At 35.7% G+C, this 22,118-nt stretch overlaps 1 protein-coding gene across 4 annotated transcripts; it reads right to left on the reverse strand.

Moving 5' to 3' along the window:
* Positions 1-415: 415 nt before the first annotated feature.
* On the reverse strand, positions 416-3,482 carry LOC107775558 (transcription factor MYBS3-like). Of its 4 annotated transcripts, none has more exons than XM_016595308.2 (4): positions 3,274-3,482; positions 3,034-3,111; positions 1,537-1,733; positions 416-973 (listed from the first exon to the last, which is right to left on the reverse strand). In XM_016595308.2, exons 1-4 carry the CDS (start codon positions 3,383-3,385, stop codon positions 629-631), a joined length of 732 nt encoding a protein of 243 aa, XP_016450794.2. In that variant the 5' UTR covers positions 3,386-3,482; the 3' UTR covers positions 416-628. The 4 variants fall into 4 exon arrangements, with proteins under 4 accessions (XP_016450794.2, XP_016450793.2, XP_016450796.2 ...); XM_016595310.2 differs by adding an exon at positions 1,303-1,360 and having other exon boundaries at positions 821-973; positions 3,034-3,482; XM_016595307.2 differs by having other exon boundaries at positions 3,034-3,482.
* Between the last annotated feature and the right edge of the window lie 18,636 nt (positions 3,483-22,118).

Here is a 22,118-nt window from a genome sequence, read left to right on the forward strand (position 1 = left end):
CAAACATGCCTAGGAAAGGAAATATTCAACCAATGGTTTGAAATTTGTCATAACTTTAACATATATCTAATTAAAATACTTTTTGTAAGTGATATGATACTTGGTAGGATATGATGTGACATGCAAAATAGTAAAACTGCCTTAAGCAAATCATTGGACTTATTTTGCTCGCAAATTTTGGAACTTAATTCATGTCTTTACCACTAATGAAACATTTAATATTTTAAAATGGAATTAAAAAATGTATTTGTGGTAAGCTTGGGGGACCAATTAAGGTGATGCTGATATGTAGAGGCGGACCTACACTATAAGTTGAGGGATCATCGGCACCTGAAAACTTCGACAAAATTTTTATATTTATTTGCAAATGTCTTCAAGAAATAATTAGATATTAGCATAGACCCTCGTACCAATCTTACGAGCACTGATTAATTTATATTGAATGTCATAGTGCCCCGCGACCGTTGAATTCTGGGTCTTCCTCTACTGGTAGGGCAGCATTTACAAAGTTACATATCAGTCATATCACATAGAAAAATGATTATTATTTTTATAGACATCTACCTAATTAATTTCCTAATTTCTTATACTATGTTTGATTACATGAAATATGAGCAGAATGTTTAAATCAAACGACAGTAATTGTATTTCCAGCAAGAGGACCACTTGATTTTCTTCTTTGATTATTGAGTTGCCTTGGAGCAGCAAGGGTGAGATCTAGGTCTGGATTTAGTGAATCTTGAATTGAAATATAATCACTTGAATTAATAAATGGGAGATTAACTACTGTTGCTGGCATGGAATATTGTTGACTATTGGACTTTGAATCTTTGCTTGACGAAGTACTAAAATTTATCATTGAAATATTTGTTTCACCATGTTGTGCTGACTTCTCATATGAAATGGATGTGCTTTCCTTTGTCTTGGTAACCCTTTTATCAAACAGTAAGATAGTTGATTTATCCATCCCAACCTGATGATAATCAACTTGGTTATTATAAAGGAGTAAAAACGAATTAACTAGCTGAAAAAAATAACTAGATGAAGCTAAATTTTTATAAAAAAAAGGCTACAATATATATAAAAGAATCTAGGTTATCCGATTGTAAATTGGAAAATTAGAGTTTTTTATTTCAAGTATGAAAAATGGAAAGGTGTGCAACATTCTTATTTGAAGAGCCACTCTTTTTGGCACTCAGAATGGATTCGGCTAATCTAGATTCGTGCTGTAATGCCAACTAAGGAACTAAAACACGAGAATATTATTCACAAGGCTCGAATCGAAGAACCGTATTATCACACCTTCAGAGCTATGTTGCTCGCAATCTTCAAAAATATAATTATCGCACCCGTGTGAATCCTTCAAAAAATACATAGCTTTTAGAGAATCCGATACATATCTGACAATATTTTTTAAGAATTAAGTAACGTAACCCTCGGGATGTCATATTTGAAAAATCAATTTTACGTAGTCTACTAATAATAATTTTGAGTCGTGGTAAAAGGAGAGAAATTAAATGGGGTTTAGTAAAGTACCTTGTCAAAGAGACTACGTCTACGCTTGGTTCTATTGAGAGAATTTTGGCGAAGAAAATACTTTTGGGCATGACTTGCGACTTGGGTTGGTGTCCTTGTTGTCACAAAGTTCCTAGAAATGCCCCTCCAGTCTCCTTTTCCAAGTTTTTCCAATCCAACTAGAAATATCCTGTGTTCTTCTTCTGTCCATGGAACTCCTACGGAAATTTCACCAAACCTATTATTTGAATATATTTTTACTAGTAAAAGTAAACGAACCGAATAAAGTCAGACAAATTCAAAAGCAACATGGAATTAAACTTAAATAGTCGTTTATCCCATCGCTTAAACTAAAAAAATCGATGGATGTATAATTTATATATACACATAAAGTAACAGTGAATCCGATCAACTATTTGGATGAAGATCTATTTAAACTAAGTCATAACGGAGTTTGATATTTGTTTAATTTGAAATTTGTGCTCCAAGATTAAACGCTTGACATTTGCACTTGAATATAATCCTATTATAATTTTTGAGACAATTAAGCATGTCTTCATTTTTCACGTGAACTAAGAATGTTCTATTTGAGGTGCTGCATCTCCCATGTAAACTATAAAGGTCTTCGGAAATTAAAAACAAAAAGAATCAATTTATTCTGTATTATCATTTGGTGGTATTTCCTTTTCGTTGATTAATGTTATTTATTACTTATTAAATACCTTTTCTTTTTATCTATGCGGCATGCTTGCTTCGGTGATATTAACTTCCACTGAAGCCACATAACCAAAGTTGCAACTCTAACTAATAAAAATATTAGATTATGAAGAATAAAAAAAAGTACGATTTATCTCTTAAAATTAACAAATAACTAAAGTACTTAACCTTCTTTTGTCATCAATTGGGTGGCTGCTCACATAAAAAAATAAAACGAGGGTTGCTTGTTTGAAAGAAAGAAAAATTAGCATGTGAGGAACTATGGAGTTCCTCTCTCTAGAAAAAAGAATTTCTAGAACGTCAAATCTATATTTCCAGATTGCAATTTCCTTGCCACTTTAATTAATAAACTTGCTTATAAAATAGATATTCTAACAATATCAAAATGTATTGAAACTAAAGCAAAAATAAAAACAAGGAATAGAGTAATTTCTTATAATTAAAGAAGAATTAACCTAAAAATCTGTTCACTCAATCGCTTAAACTAAAAATAGTATATATATATATATATGTAACCGACTAGGAAAAATAAACAGTTAATTCAGCTGAAGTTTGTGTAAAGATCCCATCTGTCCAAGATTTTAATATTTGTATAACGAGAGAGAGAAATACTATAGACCAACCCCAAAGCTGCAAAGCATAATTTTTTTTTAGAAATTTCATAAAACGGTTTTGTGGCTAGATTATGAATATATCTGAAAGTGAAGAAGTATTACAGGTAAAAGATCAAATCCTGTAAATCTTGAACTAGAAAAAACAGAAGGAAAAAAAAAAAATCAATGTTATAATTAGAACACTAACCTTTTTTCTTATCCAAAGTTCTTCCAACCAATTCATCGGAAAGATAACCATTTGACACTTTATAATCCAGGTTTTCATCTGAAAACATCTCACAATTAGAAGCAAAAGATCCAACTGTTGAAGAAGAAATTTTCGACGAATTCAAAAGGCAGCCAACACTAAAACTCTTCTTCATTGAAGCACTACTAGCAAAAGAAGATGATTTTGGTATTTCAAGTTTCACTCCAAAGAGTTTCATACCAATATTGGACGTAATAGCATCTTCCTTTTTTTCATCAATTTTTGCTTTCTGAGATTTGCAGGTTCGTGAATTGTGACCAGTAATACCACAGTGCGAGCATTTCCTCCCCATTTAATTTAGATCAGACAAATAAATCTGAAAGCTTAAAAGGAGAGAGGACAGAGCTTTGTATATGAAAATATTTGGTGCACTATATATAGATAAAGAATATGAAGTAGTGGGAGCTAGTTAACTATGAACCTTAAATAGATTATTTAAATGAACTGTTTTTTTATTGGATATTTTCCAACTATAGTTTTGATTAATTAAAGAAATAAAACTAGGGTTGACCCTCTTTTTCATTTTTTGTCTCTATGGTCAAGGATAAAATGTTTGTTTATCTATAGTATTAATGTAATAGGCATCTGCGTTAGTTAGTACAACTTTTTCTAGGGATATTTTATGAGACTCACGTATAACGAAAAATAATGAGGTTTTAAGTTGATGCCCTTTTTAGTGAAATTTTAAATAAAATTCAATGTTAAGAAAACGATTTAGAGAAAGAATGAATTGGCAAGATCATGGGTGGAGCTAGGAGCACCGAAACCCTTTTCATCGAAAGATTATATTGTGAACATAAGTTATGTATATATATTCGATGTTGAATTTCTTTAAATATTTTGCTTATTTACTTTTTTTTTAATTGAAATTTCCTTGATGAAAACCGGCATGGCCACGATTCAAAGAGTACCATGTAGTTATCTTTTCTTGAATAAAGCCTGGAAAGCTTCTAGAGAGGGTTCAAGTAAATAGTTTCAATGTTTGAGCACGTTTTGATCATGGATTAAAGAAACATATATGATAGAGAAAGGTGGTTGGGAAGAGAGAGATAACTTAGAGATGAGAGCTTAAATTTTTAATATAACAAGGAATCTCAAGGTTTTGACACTTCCTACTATTCCTCATTCCATATTTAAATTTTTTAAATAAAATTAAAAATCAATATTTATTTCCTATAATTCATTTTAATATCCTTGTTTCATATTGAAAAACTATGCACTCTATTTTCCATTTATTTTCAATCGGAGGTTACAAGACCTCAACCCTCTGCCTCTGAAAATAGTCCATCTCGCTCACTAACTCCATTAGAAAGGGTTAAGATATTGACCTCTCAAAAAATAAATTAAAGGATATGGCAGCATAATTTTTCTAACTTTTTTTTTTAAAAAAATATGGGAAATGCTTTTGTGGATGGTAAATTTTCTAAAATTAATGATGTTGATCAACCAACGTAATTTAGTTGGAGGCATGGGAAAACGTGACTTTGCTTGTGTACGAACCCTTCCAATTAAATAATTAATATTCTTTGTGCAGTGTAGCGTCACCACTTACCATCTTTCATTATCAAACATGATACTATTTAGTTCCAACTTATTATAAATCAAAGCCAGTATAAATAATTAAATAGTCTAATTCCGAATCTTTTAGTGATACGATATTCATATATTTCTTCCAAACAATATTATCTTTTTTTTCCCAAACAATATAATTCTATATTATCATTTTCTTTTGATATCGTTTTTTGGTAGGTAGATCTATCCATTCTATAATGATTTAACATTAATTAAGCATACACCTTTCTCAGTTAATGAACAAGTATGACACTCTTTGTATGGCAAGACCATTTAATAAAGAGTACTATGGCATAAGGCAACACAATATAACAAATTAAGTTGGATAACTTAAGTACATGAAAATGATTATTACCATATTAAATATCCTTCACCTACTAAATTTGTTGTAGCTTTTTCCTGGAAAACACCAAAAAAAAAAAAAAAAAAGAACAAATCCATAGACTTATTTATTACTGTGCGCCCATTGACAATTGAGGCTTTAAAAAGGTAAAAGGGTCCCCTAGCATATGTATAGTGGTGGCAAATAGATAAAAATAATAATTATCCATCCATAATATTCATAATGGAATTTCTTAAATTTTGGAGACTAGAAATTCTCCCACAAATAGTCATATTTCAAGAAGCCATAAAAAATATGGATATTCTAATATGGATATACATATTATCCGCCGATTAACCTATTCTCTATCCGTATTAAATATGGGCCGGATCCGATATTTTATCCGTTTTTACAGTACCCGTTTCTACCCGTGCATATCCGACCCGAACCGCCCGCTTGCCACCCTTTGATGTAAAAATAGCACGGTATAGCCAGTTTTCGGACTGGTCATTCAAAGATAGCCAGCGTTTACGAAGTCAATGAAAACTAGCCACTATTTTGCTGCAACAGAGACCGGTCCAGCATAATATACTGGAGTTCGGTGCACCTGTGTATGAACTCCAGCATATTATGCTGGACCGGTGTACTTTGCTGACTCCGGTATAATATACTGGAGACTGGATCACCGGTGCTCCAAACTCCAGTATATTATACTGGACAATTATACTTGCTGGAACTCCAGTATATTATGTTGGAATTCTAGTGTCCTTATGCTGGAACTCCATCATATTATGCTGGAGTTCCAACATACTTATCCTGGAACTCCAGTATAATATCCTGGAGTTCAAGCATACTTATGCTGGAACTCCAGTATAATATAATGGCATATTTTCCGGGTTTTGAACAGTGTTTTCGCTCAGATTTATCTTTACATAAAAAGTGGCTAAATTTCGATTATTTTTGAAACTGGGCTATTTTGAACGATCAGTTGTAAATCTGGCTTTTTTGAATTTCTCCCCCCTTTGATATGTATAGTCCAGTCAATTTTTTGTCATTCAGTTTGAGGTAGAAAATTATGGTAAAATCTATTAGTGTTAGGGGCGTCAATAGTTTGGTTCGGTCGGTTATTTGATAAAATATGTACCACACCAATTTTTTGGTTATTCTAGTTTGTATAACCAAAATTAGACTTTTCAAAATAGTTCAATCATCTTGGTTTCTATTCGGTATCGGTACGGTTCGATTAATTTTCGTTATTTCTTCTCAAAATGTCATATACGAGTCATTAATAGAAGTTAGAATGCGATAAAATACGTATTTATTTAGGACTTCGGCGAACTAAATATTGTTACATTTGAAAAGACGATGAATCAAGGGAATATGAAATATAGCCAGAAGAGAGATTTATTCAAGAGATATTGAGCAAAGACAAAAGAAATATAGCTCACATGAGCTGGATATGCTAACCAAGATTGGACTCAAGAATAAAATCTATTAGAAGACTAAGTATACAACAAGAAAAATCTAAATTATATGAGAGGAAAGATATTCAATATCTTAGGGTTTGCCACTAATGATCGTTGGTATATTTGTGACTTGCGTGCTACTCAAGATGATAATGTTGGCCCAAGAAAAAGGATAGTTTTGAAGAATGACAAAGGAACTCATAAATGAACCAGATCCATCACTGGTAGACATAGACACAGGCAGACTCAAGGTATGTGGGATGCACATGCAGGGGATAAATGTATTCTGGCAGAATAGATATTCCCTTATCGAAAAGATTGCATAAATAATAAGGAGAAGGACTCCTTACTCAAAGAGAACATTATCCAAGATAAGGAAGGATTTAGTAGTTGAGATTAATTAGAACTCTTCTACCAAAGAAGAGTAGCATTAAAACTCTAATTATTTCTTCATCTACTAACTCTATATATGGCAGAATATTTTCATTTTACAGGTACGCACATAAGCAGAAGTTAAACGTGAATTGAGAGCAGAATAGCAAGGCAATTTTGCAAGCAATTCGTGTGTTCAAGTGTGCAAACCTGAAGCTACATGAACCAGATAGAAGAACCAGTTCTAAGTGTCTGTCTTTTATTCTAGTTCAATTGTAGTAGGTGTTTTCATATTGTACCTTTTAGCTTTATCTAGAGAAAATTGTAATCGGTACTCAGAGTTTTTAAATTAGAGTTAACTTGAAGTTGTCGCAGCAGTTAGAGGTTGTTTGCCACAACAGGATTAGAGTTAGTCATAGGTTTACAAAAGTGTTTTGTAAATGCAGTTTTTGGCTCAGTGATTTAGTGAAGAGTTTGGGAAAATACTACTGGGAAGTAGGTCATGATTTTTTTACCTTTTGAGCCAGGTGTTTTTCACATAAAATACTTGTGTTCTTTACTTTCCGCATTTACTATTTTTGCAATAGTAGGTTAAGGAATATTTAGAAGAACCAGATCCTTCCATAATTAGTTTAAGTAAAAAATTGGTCACCATACAAATCACCCTCCTCTTGTGTGTATTGAAATGTAAAAAATCAATTGATATCAGAGTGGGTTATCCTTGAAGAGGCTAACACCTTAGGAATATCAAGATGAGTGCACCACCTGGAAACTAGGAAGGGCAATCCACTGCTAGGCCTCTACTCTTTAATGGCCAGTACTACTCGTGGTGGAAAAACAGGATGAAAGATCACATCATCGGAGAAGACTATGAGCTATGGGACATTGTCACTGATGGTCCCCTGGCTACCATGAAGAAGACTGATGAAGGAGTAGGAGTGCCAAAAACAAGAGCTGACTACACTGCTGAGGACTTGAAGAAATGGGAAAAGAATGCTAAGGTCAAGAAATGGTTTGTGTGCGGACTTGGTCCAGACGAGTACAGTAGAATTCAAAGTTGTACCACTGCTAAGGAAATCTGGGACACTCTGCAAGTGGCTCATGAAGGAACTCCTCAAGTGAAGAGGTCAAGAGGAACACTATTGTATTCTCAATATGAGAATTTCACCATGAAGGAAGGAGAAACCATCCAGGAGATGTATACAAGGTTCAACATTCCAATAAATGAACTTAAGTGTCTTGGAAGGGTAATTCTTGAAGAGGACAAAGTTGAAATTTTTTTGACAAGGGTTCTGCCAGTCACTTAAGAAAGCAAAATCACTGTCATTCAGGAATCAAGAACATTGCCACTCTTAAGTTGGACGAGCTAATTGGGAATCTTACTGCCTATGAACTTAGAAGGAAAACCATGAAGATAGATGCACCCAAGAAGGAAAGGAGCCTAGCGCTTAGAATCACGGAAGGTGCTGATCTAGAAGAAGATGAAATGGCTATGATCACAAAGGACTTCAAGAAGTATCTAATGAGAGGAAAGGGTTCCTCAAGAGGTGCAAGCTACAACAAACCAAGGGCTCATGAAAATAGACCAACGAGGGCTGCTACAAGTGTGGGAAGACTGATAATTCACATCAAAAACTGCCCTCAGTGGGAAATTGAATGGAAGAAGGAAAGGTCTGAACGAAGAAACAAGAAGAGTTCATCCCAAGAAGAACAAAGGATCAACAAAGGCTATGGTTGCTGCCTGGGGAGAAAGTTCAGATGAAGATTCAGAAGATTAAGATGGAAATGAACAAGCACTTATGGCCATTGGAGAATCTGAGGTAAGTATAATTCATCTCAAAGACAAGATTAAGCTTTTGTCTAAAGAAAGTCTATTTGAGTTACTTCTAGATTTCATTGATGAATCTGAGGTTACAAACAATAAAAAAGAATAGCTGTCTAAGGAATGTGTGATTTTGAAAGTTAATTGCAAAAATATGGAACTTAGGGCTAGTGAAAGTAATAGTAAAAATGCTGAGTTAAAGAACTAGGTTCTTGAACTTGACACCACTGTGCTAGAGCTTAGATCTAAAAATTTAAAACTGAAATTAGGAACAGGTAAAAAAAAGCTGATTATACACATCTCACCTTAGAAGAAAATTTAGGAAAAATAAAAGATGAGTTGTACAAAAGAGATGAGCAGATAAGAGTCCTAAAGGAGGATCTAAGCAAGGGTAAGCACGATCTAGACAAAATCTATAAATGGAATAAGTCCTCTAACGCACTTTTATGGCTACAACACCATAGTAGTAATAAGAGAGAACTTGGCTACGGGACCCCTGCACCTAAGTAGGAACCCAAAAGTAAGTATGTCACATTTCCTGAGAACAAATCTGCACACACTGTGGGAATACTGGTCACTACAAAAGCGAGTGTACTATAAAAGAAAAGGCTAGCCAAAAGAACAAAACATTTGTTCAAGGGAAAAATAAGCTGCCAGAATGGGCTAAAAAGAATCTAATTCACTCTTTTGCCTATAAAAATGGACCCAAACTAGTTTGGGTTCCTAAGACTAACCCCTGATTTCCTTTTGCAGGTCCAAGTAAAGCGGAGCAGTCAAATATGATACATGGATAGTGGCTGCTCAAAACATATGGCAGGAAGCAAGAATCAGTTCCTTTCACTTGAGGACCTCAAAGGAGGTAATGTCTCCTTTGGAAATGGCAAGAAAGGTGAGATCATTGGGGTTGGAAAGGTAGGTAAGACAGACTCACACTCTATTGAGAATGTGTACTGAATAGATAGCTTGAAATACAGCCTAATCAGGGTATCACAACTGTGTGACAGAGGTAATTTAGTAGCATTCACTTCTATCAAATGCTTTGTGATAAATCTTACCGCTGATAAGATTGTTTTGCAGGGAAAAAGAATAAACAATATATACATTGTTGATATGTACACTCTTTCAGAAAATGAACAAACTTGCTTAAGTGTGTTGGACAATGATTCCCTCCTTTAGCACAAGAGACTTGGACATGCAAGTCTGAGTCAACTCAACAAATTAGTCTCCAAGGACCTGATGATAAGGTTACCTAACATCAAGTTTAAGGAAGACAAAGTTTGTGACTGTTAGTTTGTATGAGTCTACCAAACAGTAGAATACCTGGTTCTCTATGAGGTTAAGCTGAGAATGCTAATAAAACTGTAAGTAAAGAAGAAGGGATTTTTACGTGGAAAAATTCCACACAAGGGTATCAAAAAACTACGACCTACATTTGTAGGCTTTTAACTTCACTAACTTGCAATTTCACTATTACAAGCCACTTTGTAATAACCCTATTACAAAGACTTCAACTAACTTGTGATGCTCTCACCATAAGCCACTTTGTGACTCTTCTAGTTACAAAGACTTTAAACTTATGACTAATCCTAGTCACAACATAAACTCGGAAGTTTATGGATTTTTGGTTTTCCTAAGACATTCTAAGAAAGCAAGATAGGAGATACAATGAAGAACAAATAACAAGATTACAACTCAACTATGGATATACATAAACTCATTATAAAAACTGATCCTTACTGGAGTTGTCTTCTTGTTCCTGACACACCAATGACTTCAATGCCGGATGAACACTGTTATGCTTGAGAGAATATCACTGAATGCACGAAGAAGTGTTGTGCCTTGCACCAGGTTGTTATACTATAAAAGACATCACAACGGATGGTGATGTCAATTCTTGGTACACGCTTCTTCCCAATGAGAAGTGACTGCTGCACTGTCTGCTGCACAGTAATTTTTCTGCAGTTGCGTTCCAGTTGTAAAGTTGACTTGTATTTCTGTCAGAGAACACTAAGGGACCAGGTCCCTGTCGTGTTCCTCTTTTGTAACAGTTGCGAGATAGTCACTTTCTGTTGCTACTTTCCAGCTGTACAGTTGACTTGTATTTCTGTCAGTGAGCCCTAAGGGACCAGGTCCCTGTTGTGTTCCTCTTTGTAATAGTTGCGGACAGTCACTGACTTGTACTTCTGTCAGAGAACCCTACGGAACCAAGTCACCAGGTCCCTGTTGTGTTCCTCCCTGTGGTTGTTCATTCATTTGTTGGAGATCAATCTGGACATTATGCATTTGAAATGTATACCATGTGGGTCAGATTTTCTATCTGGTTCTTCACAATAAGTTTATTAGATCATCAAAACATAAGAAGCATAAGGCAAAGATATTTAAAACCCATCAATTTCTCCCTTTTTGATGATGACAAACTTAGGGCATTGATAGTATTTATTTAGTGCAGAAATAACCAGATAAGGTACCAAAAACTACACAAGTTCCCCAAACTGCACAAGTTCCCCCTGACCATTTGCTTTTGATTCCCCCTTAAACACTAGATCCCCCTGACCGTTTGCTTTTGATTCCCCCTTAAACTCAAATCCCTTATGACCTTTTCCCCTTTTTGGCATCATTAAAAAGAGCGCAAACAGGTAATTAGCATAAAGAAGTCTAACACAGCTAACTCATGCCACATATGTGCACACAACATGACATAAAAGAGAAGACAGAGGAACAAAACATTGTACAGGCAAAAAGAGGAGCTATTTCATTAATATTAACAATGGACTGAGCAAAAAGAAAAAAACAACAACAAAATATTAGAGAAAAAATAGCTGGCAGCTGAGAGGATCCTAGGGGACACTAGAAGAAAGAGGTTTGGAAGAAGAGGCAACAATGGTTTTGAGAACCAGGTCCAGTCGAGCATTTGCAGACAGTTGTTCTTCAAGCAATTTTGCCCGAAGCTTATCATTTTCCTTTGTCAGTCGGGCAACTTCTTCATTAACAGAATCAGGTCCTTTAACTGCTTGACTGAGCTGAGTTTCCAGTATGGCATTTTGGCCCTCAACCTTCTGATCTCTTTAGAAGCTAAATTTTGAGAGTTGTTCAGCTGAGAAATTGTCACACCCCGAACCTAGGGAGGCGTGGCTGGCACCCGATGTCGTACCGGCCCGAGTGAACCATTCTATAACTCATTCTTTCTGTGACCATCGTGGGCCAACATGGCAACAACTCGTAGTGCCTAACTGTAAGTGGGTAACATTGTATCAATAAACTATCATTCTTAAGACATAAATACATACGGGCTGTCAAGGCCTCTAACATACTGTACAAACTGAACCTTTGTCTACAAAGCCTCTAAGATTATTTAACATCAATGGGATAGGTTATCGGCCTACCCATAAGTCTGAAATAAAACTCTGACGCGATGGCTCATAGATCCGACTGCACTTCGAATGAGGTGGAGTCTTATCGATCTTTCGCTGAATGCTAATCTCGTCTACAAAATTCATCAAATTGATTACTTATACCTATGAATGCAGTGTCCACAACAAAAGGATGTCAGTACGAACAATGTACCGAGTATGTAAGGCATGTAAATCGATATATAAAGGACATGAAAGAAACATGGAGTACATGACTCAACCTGTAAGTCTGGATAACTCTGTATATCATTTAATACTTATAGTGTCATGCATATGCGCATGAATGTCATGTCGTGCATAGGTATATGTGTTCATGACATCATCAAGCCTCTGAGGGCATTCCATCATATCAGCTCAGCCACTGTAGACAAAATAATCATCGTGTACCAACTGATCAGGTGGTGGTGCGTATATAACGCCATAACCTTTCCCATATCCCATATACATATATATACGCGTATATAACGCCATCTGGTCATGGGTCAATGTGCATGTATAAATGCATGAAATGCATATGAAATACACTATATCAGTTGATCAAATAGTGGTGCGTATATAACGCCATAACCTTTCCCATATCCCATATATATATATATATACGCGTACATAACGTCATCTGGTCATGGGTCGATGTGCATGTATAAATGCATGAAATGCATTAATAAAATCTTTCAGTATGTCGTAAGACCATTATACCTCTGATTAATATCATGAAACGAACTTTATCAACTTACGTATTTTCTAAGACCCATAAACAGATGATAGAATAATAAGACATATGGGAATTCAAGAGCATAGACATCTCTAATAACAGAAGCAAACACGTACCTAGACAACTATATCACTTGCATCAACAGCATAAGCCTGGATAGCTATATCACTTGCATCGATAGCATAAACCTTCCTAATACTGTATTCCAAACTTAGCGAAGTGTATATCTGGTGTATGAAAAGGCGGCGTAAATATGTTGTATACTACTCTTTGCTGATTCAGAGCTCACGCAATTAGCTTCACTACCTTTGGTTTTTTCTTTGTTGTATCTTTCGGAGGAATTAACCCTTTCAGTAGGAGTTGTGTCACACCTCCTTTTTACCTACACCCCCGTAAAGGGATGTATAAGGGAGTTTTTTCAATTAAAGGACAATCGAAACATGATTTATTTATTAAAAGATTCAGAGTCGCCACTTGGGAAATTTATGGCGTCCCAAGTCACCGGTTCAAATCCCGAATCGAGGAAAAGATTGACTCTGTATTACAGTCCGCGAACCAGAAATCCGGGTAAGAAATTTTGTTAACCCGGGAGAAGGTATTAGGCATTCCCGAGTTCTGTGGTTTTAGCACGATCGCTCAACTGATATTATTGGCCTATTATCTGATTTTAGAACATTTTGAACCTATGTGCATTTTAACTTTATAACCGCTTTTATTCATTTTTAGGAAGATTTCAATGTTATACAAAACACGACTTTGGATCACGCCACATGAAATGCACCTGCAATCCGAGACATATTTTATTTAACGTTGTTAGGATTTCGGATTAGGGTCACATGAAATGCACACCCGAAATTAGGAAGGTAATATTATTAAAATAACGCGCCTAAAGCAACTACGCGTTTTTAACTTTGCGAGGGCCATAGAAAATTTGCTAAATGGCATGCCTCGATTTCTAAGGATAAAAAAGATTATTTAAAATGAGGGCCATGCATTTTGAGGTCTAATTTGATACGGCACGCCTCGATTTTAATTTTAAAATAGTGTATTCAACTAAAGCCAATCACGGATGTTCCTAATTATTTTCCTAAATTTGATATTATTGCCAAGAGTTGTGGAGATTAATTGTGACCTATGGGTAAGCCTCAAACTGATTTAATCATAATTAAACATTTTCCAAAATCTAACAGATCTCAGTCACTAAAACAAATGCTAACTAATCACTCAAAATAACGTCACTTAATATTACTAAAGAAAACAAATACAAAGATACTACATGAAACACGTTTCATCATTTGAACAAACAAACTTTCCATGAAATAGTTGGCAATTAACTCCATGCATTCAAACTCTTCACTTAATCGTGTAATTAAAATCGGATATCAAGTGCTATGAAAAACACATCATCACACTTTCAACAAAGAAATCAGCGAAGTAGCTCAACAGGGCTCCAACCGTGTGGCAAAATATTTAACAAAACATTAAGGTCAATTAATTAACACAGATCTACGAAAATCATGCAATTATCAGAATTATATTTCACTCATCACAGCTTGAATGATTAAACAAATATCAACATTTAGAGCCGAAATCGAAATCAGAACAACGAACGGACCTCAAAACAAAGCAATTTTTGAATATGAAAATACTTAACACTGGAAACCTTTGACAGAGACAACCTCGACGGAACCGCAAATCTGCCCGGAAACCTCATATTACGACCTTCGACGAACTCGAAACTCGCCAGTAAACTTGAATTAAACCAAAACTCGCCGGAAAATAACTGGAGGACGTTTGGGGTGGGGTCTTTCTGGTGTTCTCTGTTTGACAAAGAGAGCCGGGGTCGTTTGTGCGAGTTGCTGCTGCTAGGTTTTTGGGGTGTCGATGAGATGGAGATCCAATGGGGTTGGGTCTGCGAAGAAAACGAGGAGGGGGAAGGGGTCGGCCCCTATTGAAAAGCTGCGCCTGTCAGCCCCCTTTTCAGATGCCTCTTTCCTTTTTCTTTGATTTTGTTTTTGCCTAGATCTCTCTTCAGGCGTTTTTTTTATCCCCCCAGCTCATTGTAGGCATTACCTATAATATAGGGTCTAAGTTTTAAGTGTATTTTTGTGTATTTACCAATTAGTCCCTAGGTCCTTTTGTGTTAAGTCCTTAGGGCCTTTTTATTTATTTTTGTCCCAAAGAAGAGTCTAGAAGGGTCCATAGACTACACAATGCCTTTAAAAATAAGATAGAAATACTACACAATGTCAAAGCTAATCCTAATTAATTAAACTAAACATAAAACTATTTTTGTATTTTCGAAATTATATAAAGATAAAAATAAGGTACTATTTTTTAATATTTTTTTATTTAAATTTATGAAAGATACGTAAGCTAAATTTTTTTGTTGTAATTTTCAATTTTTATGACTGAAATAAAGTAAATGAGTCAAAAATAGTTGAAATAGCTATATTAGGCCTAGATTAAATATTTACATGCTAAAATATAAAAAATCTTGGGGAGGGTCAAAAATCACATGTCTACAGCTACCCTTTTTTGACTGGAAACGCGAAGAGTTTTCAGACAAATAACGACTAGACAGGTTTTTTGACCCGACCCTTATTTGGAGGGACTAAAACTAAGAGGAAGGAGAATGTGACCGAGCCCTGGTATCTGAGTTGCCTACATATCCTTGTCTATAAATGAATCAGGCCACGTGTAGTTCAGAAGTGAATGAGGTGATGGACCACCAAGGTGGACAGCCGGTTGAGGTGCCGTTCTACTGAGGTTCCGGTCCGCGGTCCCGTTATTACATCAAAATAAAAAATAAAAAATACTAACTTAGCCTATCAGCTACGAGTTACAAGATTCCTATCTATGAGTCTTCTGAAGCTTGATCTTGAGTCTTGGTTGGTTCTTCATGCGGACTCTGATCTGAATCTTGATGCTTGTTAGCTGCAGGTGTTGGTTCAATCTTTTTCAGCTTTTTCGGATCAAGACGAGACATGCAAAGCTTGTGACTTCAATCACGTCTTGAGTAGTCCACATCTTTCTCCGCTTCTGTACTTTGGATTCACTTATTTTTTCTTTCTTTTTTTTTCTTTTTCTTTTTTTTGGATTGAGACTACGTCTGTTGATCATCTCGGATTGTTGACTTGCATTCTTACCACGAGCTTCTACTACTTCTGACCTGAATTGCATTCTGAATTGAATTCCCTTTTTTTCCAAGTGGGCACCTGATTGCTGAATTTGAACTGTCTTCTCTTGTTACTTGAAACTGTTTTCCCTTGCACCTCGAACCATTTTCCCTTGATACTTGAACTGTCTTCCTTCGAAACTACTTTCTCTTGAAACTTGAGTTGTCTTCCTTCAAAACTACTTTCCCTTGAAACTTGAGTTGTCTTCCTTCGAAACTGCTTTCCCTTGAAACTTGAGTTGTCTTCCTTCGAAACTGCTTTCCCTTGAAACTTGAGTTGTCTTCCCTTGTTCTCCAGGTGGGCACCTGATTACAACAAAACAAACAAAACAAAAGAAATTTTCTTGCCCCAGTTTGATATTGGGAACATATGTGAGTGTTGAAAAAACTATAAATCACCTGCGCTGCTGATGAATGATGCAATGATGAGAGTAAAATTAATGACTCGACTAGGATGTGCGTCTTCTAAATGTGATTGAGCTTGCGAAAACTATAAATTAAGCTTGACTAAAGTAAAAACTGACCCTATTCTCCAGGCGGGCCCCCCTGATTTCCGGAAAACTAAACGATAATCTTAAGAAAACTGAAAAAATGACCCCTTTTTTTCAAATTAAGACTTCCTTTTTTTTTTAAATTATTATCCTAGGAGAAAATTCATTGGACTAGGTTTTCTATCTTAGGAGAAAGATTTATCAGACTAAGATTTAGATCCTAGGAGAAAGTTCATCAGACTAGGTCTTCTATCTTAGGAGAAAAATTCATCAGACTAAGATTTTGATCCTAGGAGAAAAGTCATCAAACTAGGTCTCTTTTCTACTTCTTTTTTTGGTATCTTAGGAGAAAGATTCATCAGACTAATATTTATATCCTAGGAGAAAGTTCATCAGACTAGGTTCCCTTTTTTGTTATCTTAGGAGAAAGGTTCATCAGACTAAGATTTATATCCTAGGAGAAAGTTCATCAGACTAGGTTCCCTTTTTTGTTATCTTAGGAGAAAGGTTCATCAGACTAATATTTATATCCTAGGAGAAAGTTCATCAGACTAGGTTCCCTTTTTTGTTATCTTAGGAGAAAGGTTCATCAGACTAAGATTTATATCCTAGGAGAAAGTTCATCAGACTAGGTTTTCTATCTTAGGAGAAAAATTCGTCAGACTAAGATTTAGATCCTAGGAGAAAGTTCATCAGACTAGGTCTTCTATCTTAAGAGAAAAATTCATCAGACTAAGATTTTGATCATAGGAGAAAAGTCATCAGACTAGGTCTTCTAATTTATTATCTTAGGAGAAAGATTCATCCGACTAAGATTTTGATCCTAGGAGAAAATTTATCAGACTAGGTCCTCTATCTTAGGAGAAAAATTCATCAGACTAAGATTTGATCCTAGGAGAAAATTCATCAGACTAGGTTTTCTATCTTTGGAGAAAGATTCATCAGACTAAGATTTATATTGGGAGGAAAATCCATCAGACTGGGACTTTTATCCTAGGAGGAAAAATGTGAAGATCAATGGCAAGATTTTATGCACAATAGCAAGACAAATAAAGGCAAAGATTTGGGAAACTTCCCTTTGTCGGCTCTTCTCGTCTTTTCTTTTTCTTCTTTTTTTGTTTTTTTTTTGTTTTTTTTAAACCATTTTCCTTGCAATGCTTTGTTCCTGTTTCATACAAAGAAAAATTTGCCAACTTTGAAAATGGTGGTCGGTTTGTGGCCTTGAGTCTTGGGCAGCTTGGCTTCTGCTCAATCAGCTTGAGTCAGTCTCAAAAGACTTTTGTTCTGCACCAACTCTGATTGTTTCACACCAATACAATTTGTATTTGCAGCTCAAACAGCCTTATCCCAATTGGATATCTTTTCTTAGGTGATCTTTTCCGATATCTTGAATAACTTCCTGCTTTTGAGCAATTTGTCTGTTAGAGAGAATCACCAGTTATCTTTGCTTGCGCCAAGTAGGCTGACAAAAGTCTTTAGGGGGAGCCTTTGCATGAATCCTCAAGGCATGTTAACAGTAACAACTGAGTGTGCTGGCCAAACTCACTTTGTGCAACTGAAAAGTTGGTAGCAGATTTTGAAATCTTTTCTTGCTTGTTTTGACAAAGACTGACCCAGAGTAGAGGACACAATGGTGCAAAGAAATAAGTATTAACAAGAAATGCCTCTGTCGGAAGGACAGAAGGAAGAACTTTTTTCTTCTTTTTTTTCCGATAGCTAGCCTTAATGATCATGACATGCATTTTGGACTTAACGGCCGATCTACCAAACTAATCCAATCTTCCCTTTTACCATTCTTATGACCTTGAAGTCGGGCTTGTTCGTGTCAATTATTTGCATCAGTTTCATGACTCACTTTCGACTAGTGGAGCCCCATGGGGTTTTCACCAACAAGCCTCTCTCATTTATTTATCTCTACTTACCATCGCCTTACTGTGCCCGTGAAGGTTTCACTAGTAAAACTCTCTCATTTCTTTTATTTTTCTTTTTCTTTGTTTTCTTATGTGAGCAACTTGATAGTGTTCTATGTCGCATGACAACCATTGCTCATTGCATGCATCTCTTGGTATTCTTGAAGATTGATCAGGAGGTCTTTATTTGGAAGGCTTTTGGATATGGGTAGGAAGAAAGGTCGGCATGAGACTCAAAATAGACTAAAGATGATGGGGTTGTATACTTACAACTTTTGGAATCGACTCTTTTAAAAATGAAATAAAATCTTTGCCCCAGTTTTAGCTATTGGGATTTTTTTTTGGATTTTTTCTGAACTCTTAGTTGGTTGGACCGAACCGTGAGGCTGCCTAAGTATCCTTATTTTTTAAGGAATCAGGTCAAACGTAGTTCAAACATCTGACCTAAACTATTTTTCATCTTTCTTTCTGTTTCTCTTTTCCTTTTTTCTTTTTTTTTTCCTTTTCTTTTTTTTCTTTTTTTCTTTTTTTTTTGTTTGCCCTAGCTTCTATTTTTTAGGGCATGGACCTTTGACAATTCTTTTTTTTTTCCTGAACTTTCTAAGAATTGCCCCAGTTTGTACTCTTGGGACATGAATTTTTTTTTACTCTAAACTTAATTCCAAAAGTGGGTAGTCAAAGAAAAATAACACATGCTCAAAAGGGGTAGCAAAGGATATAAAGTGTTTGGGTAGTAGAAAAAGGGCCTCCCAACCTCAAGAACGTCAAACATGGTATCTTTTCGCGATCACAGTATTGACGAACATGTCTGTCTTCTTGGTGTGCCGTGTTCACAAGACATTTTTTCATCCCTTAGTGATAAACTTTCCAACAAATATCAATCGATTAAACATCCTCAAGCCCGATCTTCACAATGATTTGAAGGTGAATTTTACTCGACCTTAGTTCCAAAGTATTCCAACTCTTTATTCATTCTCAAAAGTATTTTTTTTTAGTTATGGAATTCCAGATTAAATCAGTTCCTTAGATCTGGCCAAAATTTCCGCATGCATGTCATGTCATTAGAACTAACGAGAAAAGAACTAGGAACAGAATGAAAAAAAGGACAAACTGTATTTTATTGAGTAAATAATGAAAGGGTTTTACAACTAAACAAGCAACCTAAAATACGAGTTACAACCCTAAAATAACCCGAATAATGAAAATAACAACAGAATAGACAGACAAGACTCACACAAACAGAGTGGAGGGATAGAAAGGTTTAACTCAATAAAACAAATAAAATCTGGATCACAACCCTGAAATAACCCAGATAATAGAAAAAACATCAAAACAAGCTACCAAGATTCCTTCCTAGTGAGGAGGGAATGACTTTTCAGTTGCTAGGCTTGGCATTTAGCCACAAATTTTCTCATCAGAATCAGCAGAGCCTTCTCCAGTTTCAACATCATTAGCTTCAGTTAGCATGTTCCCGAGAGGATTCTCATACTCCATGTCACCACGCATCATCCCCACAAAGTGTGCATCATCATGTGCAGGTAAAGGATTCTGCGCGATATTCTGGGTGTCACTGTCTTGGATCACAATCAGGTTTTCCTGGATCATCCTTTCTATTTCTCTTTTCAAATCCCGACAGCTTTCAACATTGTGCCCCTGGGCATTGGAATGGTATTCACACCTTTTAGAAGGGTCAAAGCTTCTCGCACGTGGGTCCACATGATTTGGAGGAATAGGTGCAATCATGTCATAATGCTTTAACTTCTCAAATAAGCTTGCATAGGACTCTCCTATTGGTGTAAAATTATCTTTCAACCTTTGTTCCCCTTTATACCTCTGGCTTGGATGTGGGTTATAGGGCACCTGAAAATTTTGTGGAGGCTGTTGGAGATTTCGTGATGCTCGTGCTCGCCTTCTGGGGTGTTTTGGTGGCTGGACAACATACTGAGGTAGAGAGGCAGAGTATTGAGGGTTCTGAGGTGGATAATACTGCTCAGGGGAGTCATGGAAAACTTGAGGAGGCTGCTCATAACTTCAAGATGTTCTCCTAAGACCTTTTCTCGAACCTGTTGTCATCATGATTTCTTCAACCTTCTCATTTGTGTCGCTAAAATTATCAGACTTAACCCGGACAGCTTGAGTTGCGTCTTTAAAAACCGCTTGACTTATAATTTTGCCTGTCTTAAGACCATTCTCTACCATTTCTCCCATTTTGATTGCTTCCGAGAAGGATTTGCCAACTGCGGACATCATGTTTTGAAAGTAATCTGGCTCTTGCGCTTGAAGGAAGACAGTGATTAGCTCGTGGTCATCCATTGGTGGCTTAACTCGAGCTGCTTGCTCTCTCCATTTAATGGCATATTCCCTGAAACTTTCACTTGGTTTCTTCTCCAGGTTTGAAAGGGAAATTCTGGGGCAATGACGATGTTTTATTGGAACTGATTGACAAAGGCCTGTGCCATGTCATTCCAGACGTACCAGCGAGATGGGTCTTGATCCAAAAACCATTCGGAGGCTACTCCCGTAAGGCTTTCCCCAAAATAAGCCATCAACAATTCTTCATTTCTTCCCACACCTCTCAGTTGATTGCAATACCTTTTCAGGTGGGCTATAGAACCAGACGGCAAGTGGACATCGGGGAACATACATAGATCTTTGAAGGAAACACTCTTTTGACTTGCCAACCCTTGCATGTTTTTCAACCGTTGTTCTAAGATTTTCACTCTTTGGGTTATTTCTTCTTGTACCATCTTTCGGGCAGGCTTCTCAATCTTTGCAAGAAGATCAAATGAGTACGAGTGGTACTGCTCTTGCTGTGTAGCAAATTATGACTCATGACGAGGCTGTCCTCGATCACTGGCCCATGCTTGACACATTTCGGTCATTTGCTGTTTTAGTATTCTATTTTCCTCAACCACAGTAGACTCTTGTTGAACCCTCTGACCCTGAGTCTCTTGAGCACTTGTAACAGCTTCGATGTCAGTTATCATTTTTTCTTGAATCTTGTGTTGTCCGTTTACCACAAACCGACCACCTCAAACTTTCTTTACAATTCAAATAAAAGACACGTTAGAATGGACTCAGTCGGTCCTTATTATTATCATCATTTTTTCACTTTTGTTTTTTTTTTATTTTTTTCATTTTTCTTTTCAATGGTTGATCGAACCTGATATGGGTTGCTTACGTATCATGTGGGAACATGAATCAGATCTTGAATAGTTCGGGAAGATCATGAATAAAGTAAATAAACTAACTTTATTTTTTTTGAATTTTTTTATTTTATTTTTCGAAATAAAGACTTATAAAGAAGAAAGAGAACATTTTTTTATTTTGATTTTTCTTCAGCATTTTTGCAAAGAAACACTTCTAAAGAAGAAAGTTTTTTTTTTTTTGAATTTTGTTTATGGAATTTCGAAAAAAAAATTTCTAAAGAAGAAAGAAAATATTTTTGGAATTTTATTTTGAATTTATGAAAGAAATGCTTCTAAAAAAAGAAAATATTTTTGAATTTTGAATTTTCTTTTCAATTTTGAAAGAAGAATGAAAATACTTTTGGATTTTTGGAAGAAATTAAAAGAAAATATTTTTGTATATATTTTTTTAAAAAAATAATTAGGGTCTAAAAGAAAGGTTTTTTAAAGAAGTAAGTAATGTAAAATATTTTTGGATTTTTTGAAAATTGGGGTCTAAAAAAAACTTTACTAGAGAGGAAGTAAAGGAAAATATTTTTGGATTTTTTTGAAAATTATGGGCCGGAACCGATAGGTTTGCCT

Source organism: Nicotiana tabacum, chromosome 1 (assembly GCF_000715075.1).
Source record: "Nicotiana tabacum cultivar K326 chromosome 1, ASM71507v2, whole genome shotgun sequence".
NCBI lineage: Eukaryota > Viridiplantae > Streptophyta > Magnoliopsida > Solanales > Solanaceae > Nicotiana > Nicotiana tabacum.

What these genes read in the sequence shown, in the direction of transcription:
- LOC107775558 (XM_016595307.2), bottom strand. Translation starts at nt 3,385, where the DNA reads ATGGGGAGGAAATGCTCGCACTGTGGTATTACTGGTCACAATTCACGA. An exon ending in AACTTTGGATAAGAAAAAAG is followed by an intron (nt 1,734 to 3,033) that starts GTTAGTGTTCTA and finishes AAATTTCCGTAG; the next exon opens with GAGTTCCATGGACAGAAGAA. An exon ending in GACGTAGTCTCTTTGACAAG is followed by an intron (nt 974 to 1,536) that starts GTACTTTACTAA and finishes GATTATCATCAG; the next exon opens with GTTGGGATGGATAAATCAAC.